The following is a 13,443-nucleotide window of genomic DNA, read 5'->3' on the forward strand; positions in this document are numbered from 1 at the left end:
GTGGGTTTTGAACTAGATAATCTTCAAAGGTCCTTACCAACTCAAAATATTCTATGCTTTTATGATACTTTGTATGAGCAAATAAACTAAGCCCTTTTAACAACATCTTAAATTCTACAAGAATTAATCATCTTTTAAAAATATGACTTGTTATTAATATTGCCTTAGTTTACAGAAGCTTCAAGAAATATAATAATTTGTTCACAACAACTTAGAATGTTGACTCTTTGTTAAGTCAAGACAGTTAAGTAAGATCAGTCTAATTCAGTGTATCTTTTTAAACAACCTTTCATTTTCAGATGCTCTCCTCTAATAAAGGACCGCGTGGCCCAGCACCTAGTCTTACAAGGTATGATGTTTACATGTCTCAGTTTCTGTTTAAGATAACAGAGAAAGCACATGGCTACTACATGTCTAAATGTCATATTTAGGTTTTTCCACTGACTTAAAAAAAAAAATCTATTTTTTTTTTCTTTAAAACATTCCTATTTAAAAAAAGTTTAGAAACCATTTGCCCCATATTCTCAAGGAACAGTTAGATTTAGTATCAGTAGATTCCTTTTAGAAGTTAGGATTAGTTGTTGAAACAATTTTCTCTACATAAAAACTCCTTGAAAGCTACATTATTATAGTTACAATTATATTGTACCTTCAATTAAAGATAAAATCACTTCAAAACTTTAATGACAGATATCTGTAAGCCAAATAAATGTTACATCATTACGAAGTAAGCTAAAGTGAAATATGAACATTAAAACTGAAATTTTACTGAAAGTCAGAAATTTAAATCCACATGTGTACATCTGCAGAAATGGTCAGGGCTTCTGTATCTGTCACTCCCTAAGACCTGTGTGAGCTGCAGGCTATTTAATGTTTGACCATCTGAGAAGCGCCTCAGGTCATGGACCAAAATCCCTTCACTGCAGGTACTATATGAATACCAAGTAGAAAAACAGCTCTGAACATAAAAAATACAAACTACGTGCACATAGTTTAGATATGTTGCATTAAGGGTAGGGCTTTTGAGTTAAGCTGTAAAGGAAAAGAATCAAAGGCATTATAGGCATGTGAAGTAATAAGTAATATTTTCACCTCTATAGTTAGAACTGAGTACAAAACAAGAACAGTTTGGTTTAGTTAACTAAAGTACAGAAGTACAGAAGTTCAACTGAGGTTTGCAAGGGTAACAAATTAGGCACATTGACTTGACATATTTGAAGTAATACAGTTTTATATTAGTTACTATGGAATAAAAGAAGAGATTTACCTTGACATTGCAATCATGCTCATGGTACAATTCCAATACAAAGACCCAAAAATATCCTTGCTTATTTGTGATCTAATATTTAAAAAGGGGACAAGATTTATCCCTAATAGACTAGCCACAAATGTCTTAAAAGCTATGAAAAATATCATCACTGAAATCTCTTATTTTTGTTAAGTCTATGAAAAATTTGAGCTTGTGTTTCTTTTGTTAAATATTTATATTCTGTTATTTTTAATTAATCTGCTGTATTGTTTGGACTTTTATTCTGTACTTACTTTTTTTTTTTTTGTACTTAATTACTGTTTTGAGTGAACATTTTCATTATTAAATGAGAAAAGTACATTGTATTTATAGAACCGGTTCCTGAAAATTCTTTCATTCCATGCTTGTTTGGGAATCAACAGTGTGTTCAACATCTCTGAAAATTATGTGGATTCAGATGAGTGTTACAAAGTCTATTCTAAAGTAACTTGTCCAGAGTCACTCAATAAAGCAATATTTACAGTTATTGTCATGCACACTTATTTCTCTATAATCTTTTGAGTATTATAGATTCAGATTCAGGTCTCTACCTGCAAAGACTTGCATTTAAAAAATCACAAGTCTTGATTTTTAGTCACCCAAAACATATGCAGGAAGCCTATTTTTCAAAGTAATAATGAAAGTTAAAAGGAATAGAGAAATACAATGAAAAAACCTTGTAAATATAATTTAAATAATAAACTTTAAGTGAAAAATATAAGCTATAGCCACTCACCTACGATGAGTAAGAAAACTACCACTGACATGTCCTGAGCCATCACATCCTGGGGTTGGACATGACATTCCTTCCGTCTTCACTGACTTCCAGGAGAACTGTGAGCCATTTAGGTACCCATCCTTTTGCCTTTTGGCAGCTAGAGGACACCCTGATGCACTGCGATGTGATGCATATTTTCCAGTTATATGGCCCTGACCATCACAACCAGGAACTGGACATCTGGATAGCAGATAGATGAGATAAACTTTATTGTCTTGCCATCATATACCTGGTAGCCTCTACAACAAAGTCAAAATAAATCCGACATGAAATTAAAAGAAAAAGCCATGCACTGTGGTCTTAAAAATGCTCAAGATACCCTTTACTGAGTAAAATTACAAACAGAGCTTTAATAAATAAATAAATAAATAAAATTGTTATTTGATAAACAATAAGGAGGCTAGCCAGTAGATGAGGTCACAGATTTTGATATCATGCAATACCAACAAAAGGAGTGATATATATGTTTGAATTACCTGTGTTCATTACAGTAAATATCACACTGGAATTAAAATGGTGACTACTGAGCTTGACTCAGTAAGGAAATTGCCCATGAATAATCTCTAAGCACTTAGTATTATTCTTGTTATGTTTTAAGTATGTGTATGGAATCTCAAGAAGACTTGTCTGAAGTCATGAAAATGTTAGATATAAACAGAGTTAGGTATAAAGCGATACATTTCTGCACTGAAAAGATGTTGCCAGGTTAAAAAATCAGGAGTCAGATTATGAGAAATAGTATGAAATCATAGTGCCTACTACATCAGAAATGTGGAGTACCTTTAAACACTCTCTGAATTGGAAAGATCATAACAAATTATGTGCTACAGCCTAAAGAGATCAAAGAAGACAGTTCCATATTCATCTGTTATTTGGGAATCCCTCATTCATTTGCCTTGTATACTTCCAAAAAACCAAATAACTATGGTCAGAAGGAAGAAGTTAGAATCTTCAAAATGAAATGAATAAAGAAAATAATTCAGTAAGTATGCCACTGCATAGCACATGTCAAAACAAGGCTGGTGACTTCACTGTTTGTGCTGCACTACGATATTGCTGCAACTGTACATGGAGGATCTGGTCCTGAATGGTTCAGAGCAGTCAAGCTTCTGAGTGCTGCAGCCACCAGATTCCAGAGCACTTTTCAAGAAAACACAAAGGCCTGTATGTGAGCATTTGTTCCTCTTCTCGCTAATTGCATAAGCAGTCAGATTCTTAGTGGCAATTTCACATAAATATTCAATTTTCTATTCCTATTACTACTTTGTTTAGCATGTATGGTTTGTCTGTAGTATACAAACACTTTGCATTTTTTTTTTTTTTTTTAGGAGATAAGGATTTAGTTTTTGAATTTCGTGTGAAAATCACACTTAAACTGTTTTTAAATAATGGAGTATCCTATCCTTGGCTAGCATAAATCAGCACAGATCCTGATTTGAAGTTCAGTCACTGAAGTCAATGGGGCCAATGCAGAATTTCTTAGGATTTAGAGTGCTATATATTTTTCTTAAGCAAAACTATTTCAAACCTAAACCATCTGCTCTTGGATAGCTATAAAACAATAGAGTTTATCTTAAAAGCTGTATATATGACCTGTTATACAATGTATGAAGGTCCTTTGACAATATATGTTCTCACCTAATTGGTTCTTGGTCTTCTTTGTCTTCCTTGCTTTGTGCTATCCTGATTCCACTTTTCTTCGCTCGCGGACAGCCTGAAAGACTGATTGAAAGAAAATATTTTAAACAATTTCTCATTTTGGGGTACGATCTACAATGGATACACGTTCTATAATAAAAACTGGCAGAATGTGTAATCCTGTCCCATTTCCAAAATCAAAGCTCAGTAGTTTAAACAGGGAGAGTTGTAGTATACAGCCACGAGGGGGAATCCGAGTATCTCGGTTTGTGATGGCGGGAGAGGACTGCAAGCGCTGTGCAGGCCACACACAGGCAGTCCTTGAGAAGGCAGAGAATGCTGCTCTTAAACTCTCCGCCTAATAGTCCCTCCAGCTGACTCAGCAGCAGTAGTGGCAGCTTTGAAAGGAGTAGAAGGCCAGTGTTTAAGTGCTGAGAGTCATCACATATTCTGTATGTCTGATAGAGAAGGAAAAAGAGGCTCAAAAACCAGGTGTCTTTGTATCTCTTAGTAGGATGAAAGATTTCTCTAGAGGACACATTAGAAACACTATCAAACCTTCTAAAGCATCATGTAAGAATGCTATAGAAAGGTTGAATTAAAAATATGCCAGAGTTCAGAGTTGTATGGTGCCTTCCTGGGAAAGAGTTTAAGTGCTCAGAACACATCCAGACAAAAAGATTTAGTAGAGACAAAGTTATATGTTAGGCCAACCAATATTACTTTTAAGTAGACACTGAGAATGTCATTTTTACTACTAAAGATGGAAAAAGATCACCTATTCCAGGATCTTACAAGTTCAACTTTTTCACACTAAGCAGTTATAGAAACTGCTTAGTACACTTGACAGTGACTGTAGTAGATATTCAATGACATGAAGGGATTCTTTTAAGTAGCTGCTATCCCTACTGAGGACACAGAAATGTCTATCCAAAACCCATGACTTATGCTCTATTTAAATGTGACATATGAACAGATAAAAAGAAATCCATTGGTAAGAGCAACACATTCAAAATTACTGAGATGAAAGACAAAGTAGTGTTACAAAAATTTGCCTCAGAGAAAGAAACAAACTAAGTAAATTTTTTGTTTCCAACATGACAAAATGTATTTCAGTGTTGTATAGTAGGTCCTGTCTTCAGGAGGAAGAGACAGAAACAGTGGCAGCAAAAAAAAAAATGATTATTTTGTCTTAAAACTAGAGAGGATTATGTGGAACAAGTAGTGAAAAGGTGATGCAATCATGGATGAAAATCTGTGTTGGTAAATGAAAAATAAGCCATGGTCAAAAATGAGACTTTACATGCTGTAAAGTCATAAATACGTCAATTAAATAAAAGGAGGAATGTTGTCACAAGATACTAGCACAGAGTATATTACCTGGCAACATTTAGTGAGATGGCATGGCTACATCTATAGTGGTAAACAGAAGGGGCCTAGACCTATTGTCTTGACCCAATACCAGCATGGTCACATCCACACAGCTAAGCTCTCTCTGTAAAACAGGACAGCCACACCCATACTGATTTGATAGAATGAGCTGGATCCAACAGAGCTCCAAGTCATTCCTCAGAACTGCCTGTGAGATTTTCACTGGCCATAGGTCAGTACCATGTCAGGAAATGCTCTAACAATTTAATAGTGTTGGCAACTCTGCTGCCTTTGTGTAGGACCAACAGAGTAACCTGTGCTCTTGCCCCATTTCATTTCCTATTACAAATGTAGCTGGTCATTTTCCTTTTAAAAGAAAGCTACTGTTACTCTGTGTACAAACTAAATCTCATAAATCCTGTGCCATTTAAAATAGTTTTACATGAAAATTATAGTGTCATAATCTGTAAAAGACCAAAGGCAAGAGGAAAAGTCTAATGGATTTAGAATAAGAGGAAGCAGGCTAAATTGGTTCATTGACCCACATATAACCCAGACTGCAGAAAGTGAAGGGGATAGGACGGGAGTTATGTATATCCTTAGATAATCTGCAAAACTAGTTTTACCCGCTGTGTGAGAATTAACAGGTTTTACATCAGAAAACTAAATAGTTAATAGAACTGCCTTAGAGAACAATACTTTTTTAGTAGATGTGCAGATGGGTATGCTTGCAGATTATGACATTTTCATAACAAAATCTGAATGAAGAATTTCTGCCTTGATTAATGGTTTAATGCTTTCCCATATTAAATCAATACAATTATCACCTATTGGTTGGTATTTTGATGCATCATCTTTTTGCAATAGATCTTTATATTCTGGCATTATGATTTATTAGAAAATTCTAAGACCTTTCAGATCTTTTAAACAGACATTTTCAACAGACAGCTTCTGAGGATATGATTAATTCATTTTCCTCTGACAGCAGATTCACCAAGAAAACATATGTCAAGAATGAGCCTTCACTTTAAATTTTTTATCCTGTGATAACCAAAAGCTATTACTTCATTTTTGTATTAGTTTAATTCCTTATCTATGAAGACAAAAATGAGAGAAATTCAGTGATAGTATATGCCAGTATAACATCTTGCATACATTGAATGTCTGTATGAAACTGCAGAAAGTTATGGCAGGGTTAAATCTGCCTTTATGTATGTTAGGCATTCAGCCATTTTAAATACAAGTGATACTTAGACATCATGACAGCCATTTAGGAGGAAAGTTTATCATTAATTTCCTTCTGAAACTGAGTGTTGTAAGTGTATCAAATACAAATAAAAATGTTAACTCAGATGCAAGAAGAGATAAGTGCTAATTTTCAGCATGGGAATTAGCTGTGGAAGTACTGTGGAGTCTTTCACACTCAACGATTCCAGATTTAAGCTACTGGTTTGCTGCCCTTTTAAAGACGGTGCCTTTTGCCAGCCTCACCAGTTTAAGAGAGTGACCTTGACAAACTTCATGAACTGAACAGTGTGGGGCTGCCTTGGTTTAAATGCAGCAGGTCTCCCAGGGCAACACCAGCAATTTTAAGCAAAAAAAGGTGTTACTCCTTCCCTAGTTCTGTGTCAGTGTTCCTGTGCCTGAAGGCAGTCAATGACCTGCTAGAGGCAATGGACTGCTAGAGGCATTTTGGAAGAGAAATCAAGGCCTACTCTGCTGACTTATGTGGCCAATACAGAAATGGAGGTGCTTCAAAAGGCTGAATGTACTGAATTCCAATGGACTGGACAAATTCCAGATCACTTTGTTCTGCAATATTACTTTTTATATCTTTATATGTACTGAGTATGATGCATATTCAGATGAAAACTTGATCCAGCACTCATCTACAATGAAAGAACATAGGAATGAAGAGATTAAACTAGGTAACACCATACAGTCCTAGAGTAGTCAATAGACAATGTCCAGAGAAAGAATTTTAAAAACAAGCAGGCATGCAATGATACTTCCCTGCTAATATTGCCAGCTTTTAGATTTTTTCTGTTTGTGACACTTTGGCTTCTCTGCTACATTGTACTGAATCTTCACTGTCCTGTCTGTTTCTGGTTAAATAGTTAACCAAACATTAAATAGTTAACCAAACACTAAACAGCTTCCTAAAATAGCAAAGTTCAGGCATATCTACACCAAACATAGCATTGATAGAGGTATGAGCTGATAAATCCATGCATAATTAAATGTAGCTATAAATTTGACCTTAAACTACTTTGAAAGTGTGATTTTATCTCCTACATTGCATAAGTGCTTTTAAAAATATTTACATCTTCTCCTTTACAATGTTATTTGTACTCTGGATAGTTCTCTGTGTTTAACAGAAAATAGAGTTGATATTTTGATCAATCATTTTTACAGCATGTGAAGTTATGGCACATTTCTAATGTCTATGCTAGTTATCTTTTGACTTTAAACTGTTGCTTATACTTGGAATACATTTAAACTGGAAGTATGTGCATTGACTAGTTATAGGCTATTGTAAACCTAGGGACTTGGTGAACCAAGCAAACATCCAGACTCAACAGCATTAATATGCATGGGAGAAAAGAGCCTTTACTAACAAAAGAGAGGTGGACTACACTATTATTCTTTGATTAAATAGCGGATAACTATTTTCAAAATATAGTGGAGCTCATCTCCATTGATTTATAGTTGTCAAATACCCACAAGGGCATTGCTAATTACACACCATGTGGAACATTATCTCTACTGTGGTACCACAATAATTCATTTTGGGGTTACCAGCAATACCTTAATTAGTAAATGTGAATCTTTCTTTGGTCCTTGGTAAAGATCACAGTTATAGTTTAGACAGTCGAGATAACAGCTTTTATCCATAATTTGCTCTTTCTATTCTTCTGACTTAACATAGTTATATACAACATATTGTGATTTAAAAGCAAGCCAAGTTATTTTGAAATATATTGACAAGACTATTGCATATTAGATGCAAGAGGTGTTTTTTTTTTTTTCACTCTGTTTAACACTGATAAAACTTCAGCTGGGAGAGGAGTAAAAAATGAGCTTCATTTCACATTTTAAGAAATAACGAGAGTCAGAAGGGATTGACAAGAACAATCAGGAAACAATTTGCAGGAAAAAAAATGCAGAAACAGAATTTAGTCCAGAAAAAGTAAGACTAAGGTGAATGGTTAAGTTATTCAGAATGTAAAAGAACATAAACTTATAAATTTTGAATTATTTCTCTGGGCTAACAGAGAAGGAAGAAAACAACAACAACAACATCATCATCAACAACAACAACAACCATTAATTTTCTACAAAGATTTTGCTAGATGCTAGAAAAAGTCTTCTTGTCTATTTGGGTAGTGAGCTATGCTAAAACTGAGGAATGTTATTCATTGTATATAGAATGAGTTAGATCAATGTATGGCTACGTAGAGCACTCAATTCTACTTCAGCGCTGAGAGAGAGAAGAGAGGCCTGTTGAAGTCCCTCCTAGCCCTGTGGTTGTTTGATTTCAAGAATAAAAACCACCTCTTTACATACCTTCGATGTGAAGCATAATTTCCAGTAATATGCCCAGAGCCATCACACCCAGGGGTGGGACACCTAGAATAAAAATGTAAAAGATATAGAGCAGTGTTACTGACAGGAAAGAAATAGCTGCCCATTTTATATAAAATATATATTTATATATATATTAATTGACTTGATAATTGTTTCCACAGGTGCCTGCCTTGGAGAACTCCAGCCATTGCTAAACCTGAGCTTAATTCCACACCAGGGACAAACATACTTTTCTCATTCATAAAATGTTTTTATTAACTACTCATCATCTGCCCACTCAAACACTTTCTGGATACCTCTTGTATCAGCAAACTACTGGAGATTTCCAGCAGCAGTGTGACACCCCCACACCACCAGAAATGAGTAGGGTTGACAGCAAAGATGTATTATTAAGTAATGGCTAACATTACAAGTAAGCCATTTTGTTTTCTGGTAAGGATCTTGCTCTAATCCCACCACAAAGTGTCATGAGACATTGGTGTACCTTTGTAGGCACCCTTCCACCTCTCCATGAGATGAAGAAAATGCCTAAAGAAAAGGAAATGTACAGACTGGGAGGTAAAGTAGTCTTCTTGCATAGAAATGGTAACCCACTTAGCATTCCCAGACATCAAGCAAACAGATACACTCATCAGTGGAATTTCTAATAGTTGAATGACAGTAGAGTCATCAAAGAAAATGCTTGTTTTTCTCTACATTGTGAAGATGATTGTGATCACTACAGAATAAGCTAAATTATAATGCTAAGTATAATCATTAGCTGGTATTTGAACTTCTACACTAAATCACAGAAAAGACAAAAAGAAGAATTATTTTATACTCATTTTAATGAACTGTCAAATGCTACATGAATTCCAAAACCTCATTTTTCCTGAGCCTCAGTTTTGATTTTTAGCCATGCAATAAACCTCATTTTGAAGAAAATATCCTAATTTAAAAAAGCAATCTCCAGATGCTGTATTCTGAAACAAGAGATTTCCGTAACATTGACTTCAGTGATTATTTGAATCCAAAAGTCATGCAGACGTTGTCTTTCACCCTTTAGTTACGTGTGAGCTTTCCTCAAAGTTGGTACATACTGGTAAAATGCTTTCATGGAGGTTTCTTCAAACACTTGGATGTTTCTTAAAATCAAGAATTCGAGTAACCTGGAATTCAGTGCAATGTTATTGTCATATTCTATTAGGCTGACCTTTTGCTCTTTAAATCTAATAAGCATTACCTACTTCTGAGGAGCTCAGCAGGGCCAAACCTCAAACACGATTAATGCAACCTTGAAAGAGATAAGCTAAACTGAAATTTGTTAGAGTTCTCACATGGTATTCCACTGGACCAGTTCAGTTATTCTATAGAAAACAAAAATGCTTTAATGCTTCTAGGATGTAAGCTGGTAAAACCTCTAGGGTTCACTAGATCACTTCCTATAAGTTTCTGGAAGATTCTCTTCTATATAACAAAGATCCTGTGTGCTTTGGATAAGGAATCTAAACAGCATCCTTAAGGATAATTCTCCTTTTCTCTCGTGTTATGTGCTTACTTCACTTACATATTAAGCCTTTGCCATAATGGCACTTTATTACTACATCTTTGCACAGGACTAAGTATAATAAACCCATGATCTTGACTAGAAAGTATAAGTAATACTGTGAGTCTTTGTGCATCTTAATATGTAAAAACCAATAGATGTGCTGACATCACACATTAATCTTTCTGCTTGTAGAAAGATTAAAAAAAAAATAGAAAATTGCAGTTTCTTCTCACATAACTAGGTAAAAATATGGTGAACAAGTCATAGTTCTTACCTGTATAGCCCTTTCCGTTAATTCTTTGCTGTGGCTAGCCCAAATTTTGGAATATAGGCTGGCTAGTACTTTAAGTTAAAAAATAAACGGGGGGAGTCTTATGTTGAGATTTTAAATGTTACATATATATAGATATTTAGATGGTTTTCTTATGGCATTTTGTTAGACCTATAGAGAGAAGATCCACTGCTTCTTTTGTGTTTTTCTTTCTTTTTGTTTGTTTGTTTTGGTTTGTTTTTTAATTACAAGTATCTTCAGTGATCTACAAAACTTATTTCCTACTTCCATCAAGACCAGATATATCACTGAAGCCTGACTGAAGCCTCTAACGATGTTGTATCAAAAGATATGGGAATAAAAATTAATTAATGAATTGCCTAAACTTTGACTCTAAGTGTCCATTGCTTTTAAATGAATAATGGAGAGCAAGAAGCCATTAGACTATTCCTCTGCAGTTTCTCTGAAGTACTACAAGGATTCCTTTTTTATGAACACATAGTGTTTGAAGCCTCTATTTTTGTCCACATATTCTTCAAGCCTTTTGAGTATAAGTTATTATCAAAACAGTATAATGGTTTTTTCATGTTTTACAAGACTTTTGCTACATGCAGGCATGATTAGTGTCTTAACAAAGAGGATTTGTAAGGTATACCAGTATAACTGATCAGTTGGTCTCAAGATTATACCATTACACCTCAACCATTTGGACACTTACACAATTTAAAAACTAGGCTATTTCTGCATCATTTGGAAAACAAACAAACAAAAAAACAAAACAACAGCAACAATAAAAAAAACAAGCCCACAACTAAAAAATGGAAGCAACTGATATAAAAGAAGAAATCATTTGCTGTAAATTTGAACTGAGAATCTTTAGAAATGGCTCTGTACAGTTCACACCAGTTTAAAATGATATTTTTGATTAAACTAGAACAGATTTTTTTATATAGGCAAGGATTTTAGAAAGACCTTTTCAGATTTTGGTTTTAGCATTATAATAATTGTTTTCTAGTCTCATAAGCTGATATTGACCTAAATGTACAATATGAAATGAGAGTTTAGTGCAGTTGATAAGAACATTTTAAAATCCTGGAACATTTCTATTTGTTCATGTTTCTATTCTATGGGAAGTGTTTATAACTACTGTGAAATATGAGATAGTGATATGAAACAGTTTGTTTCAACTACAAAGTTACTACAATATTTGCTATCCTAAATAGATTAGATAAGGAGACAATTACAAGTCCCTGTACCATTAGAATTGTGGGTCTGGATTTTCAGAATACCTTATCATATATAGAACTTGCATATACTCTACTGCTTTGATATCAACTACTAAATACATGTGAATATTTGACTTAGAAGATTGTACATGCTGGCAACAGTGCCTGAAAAATATACGTACAAGTGCTTATAAGAGTGAAAGTGATATGAGACCTATTGAAAATGAATGCTGGAGTAAGTGGAAGAAAGAGAAATACAGTTTTCTCAATTACTTAAAGTGAAGGTAATTTGGCAGAATCGGAAGCTTACTTGTAGGCTCTACCTAATAGCTTATTGCAGCAAGGAAATACTTCAGTACTGCAAAGAGTGAAGTGACAAAAGGACTTCTCTTTTTAAAGAGTGAAGTTCAGACTGTATAACACTGGCACTTTACACAAAATCAGAGCATCAAGAAAAAGAGCTTGTCAGTGATGGGGAGTGCAGTCAGCACTGCCTTGATGTCCCATTCAGTTCACAGAACATCCCAGAGAAGCTTTTGTAGGAACATAAGCATAAGCAGAAAGCAGGAAACACAGCAGAACAGCAACAGCTGCAGCAGCTGGATTCAGTATTGGGCTTAGATTCAATAGCAGGAATGAAGAAAATGTGAAAAACAGAGATAAATAAACTTAAACCCTATCACTCATTCTTCACAGGAAGAAGGTTTGAGGGTGTGCAGCAATTAAAAAATGCTTCCAGACTATTGAAAGAACTTAAGGAGGTTGCTGGGACTGGGGAGGAAATGGATGCAATGCCCAAATGGGTTCTGAGAGGGTTTTTCCAATGCCAATGCTTAAAAGTCTTGATGCAAGCTCAGCTCAGAAGAAAAACCAGCCTACCTCAGTACAGAAGGCTACAAATAAAATATACATTTAAACCTATATGCCCAGGTTTTTATTTAGATCTATAGGAGCTATATAAATTGACACACAACTTGCATATTTAAATAATTTATAGATCGGCTAACAACAGAAAAGTTGTTACACAAAGGTGCTAATAATGGACAGAAGTAATTTTGTCCTTCTTGTTGTGTATAGCTTTGGTTGACATACTATTGATTGAATTAAGATATAAATTAACTCTAAAATAACAATAAAACAAAGATATAGTAATCTGTAATGTAATGGATAGGTTTTATTATTTTTTTTTCCTGTCAAGAATTTTTACCGCAAAATGACAATGGCTTTTCAGAATCAGAAGGATTATACTTCCCTTGTTAGAAGGCAGAGCTCATGGAATTTTTTTTTCAGTACATGCAGTCTGAGTATAGCCCAGGGCCTGGGCTCAGGCTTGGGCTTGGGCTCAAGCTCAGGCTTCCTCTCTCTAAGAAACACTTGTGTTACTGAGATTCAGCAATATGGAGAATTCTGTTTCCATCTCAGTCAAATCTTTTCTTCAGGGTTTGGCCAGTTTATATACATATATAAATTGAAATGGAAACCTTGGATGTAGAATTATACAAGCACACATTCAGCACACCACCCAAACAGAAGTTAGATCACATGATTACATTTTTCACTAGTAGGGTGATAATTTTTGATTTAAACATCAAGACAATTCTAGCAGCTGTAACCAAGTATACCTTTTAGTCTCCCTTTCCTCTGTCTCTTTCCCCTTCAACCACTCTTCTATGGCCTGCGCCAAACCCTCTTCCTCAATACACCAGATGGTCATTTCAGCCTCACTGTCCTTATCAGTAAGGCCAGTTCACCTGG

At 34.8% G+C, this 13,443-nt stretch overlaps 1 protein-coding gene across 1 annotated transcript in view; it reads right to left on the bottom strand.

Moving 5' to 3' along the window:
- MYT1L (myelin transcription factor 1 like) overlaps positions 1 to 13,443 on the bottom strand; it is a gene marked incomplete at its 3' end in the record, with an annotated part of 247,086 nt that overhangs the window by 23,060 nt on the left and 210,583 nt on the right. Inside the window, exons 15-17 of the mRNA XM_082756512.1 lie at positions 8,643 to 8,705; positions 3,705 to 3,788; positions 2,025 to 2,246 (exon numbers count right to left, since the gene is read on the bottom strand). Coding sequence (XP_082612638.1) covers positions 2,025 to 2,246; positions 3,705 to 3,788; positions 8,643 to 8,705 — 369 coding nt within the window. The remainder of the gene's footprint in view (positions 1 to 2,024; positions 2,247 to 3,704; positions 3,789 to 8,642; positions 8,706 to 13,443) is intronic.

The sequence above is a fragment of the Aythya marila genome (genome assembly GCF_965140915.1).
Source record: "Aythya marila genome assembly, chromosome: 3".
Classification (NCBI taxonomy): Eukaryota; Metazoa; Chordata; class Aves; order Anseriformes; family Anatidae; genus Aythya; species Aythya marila.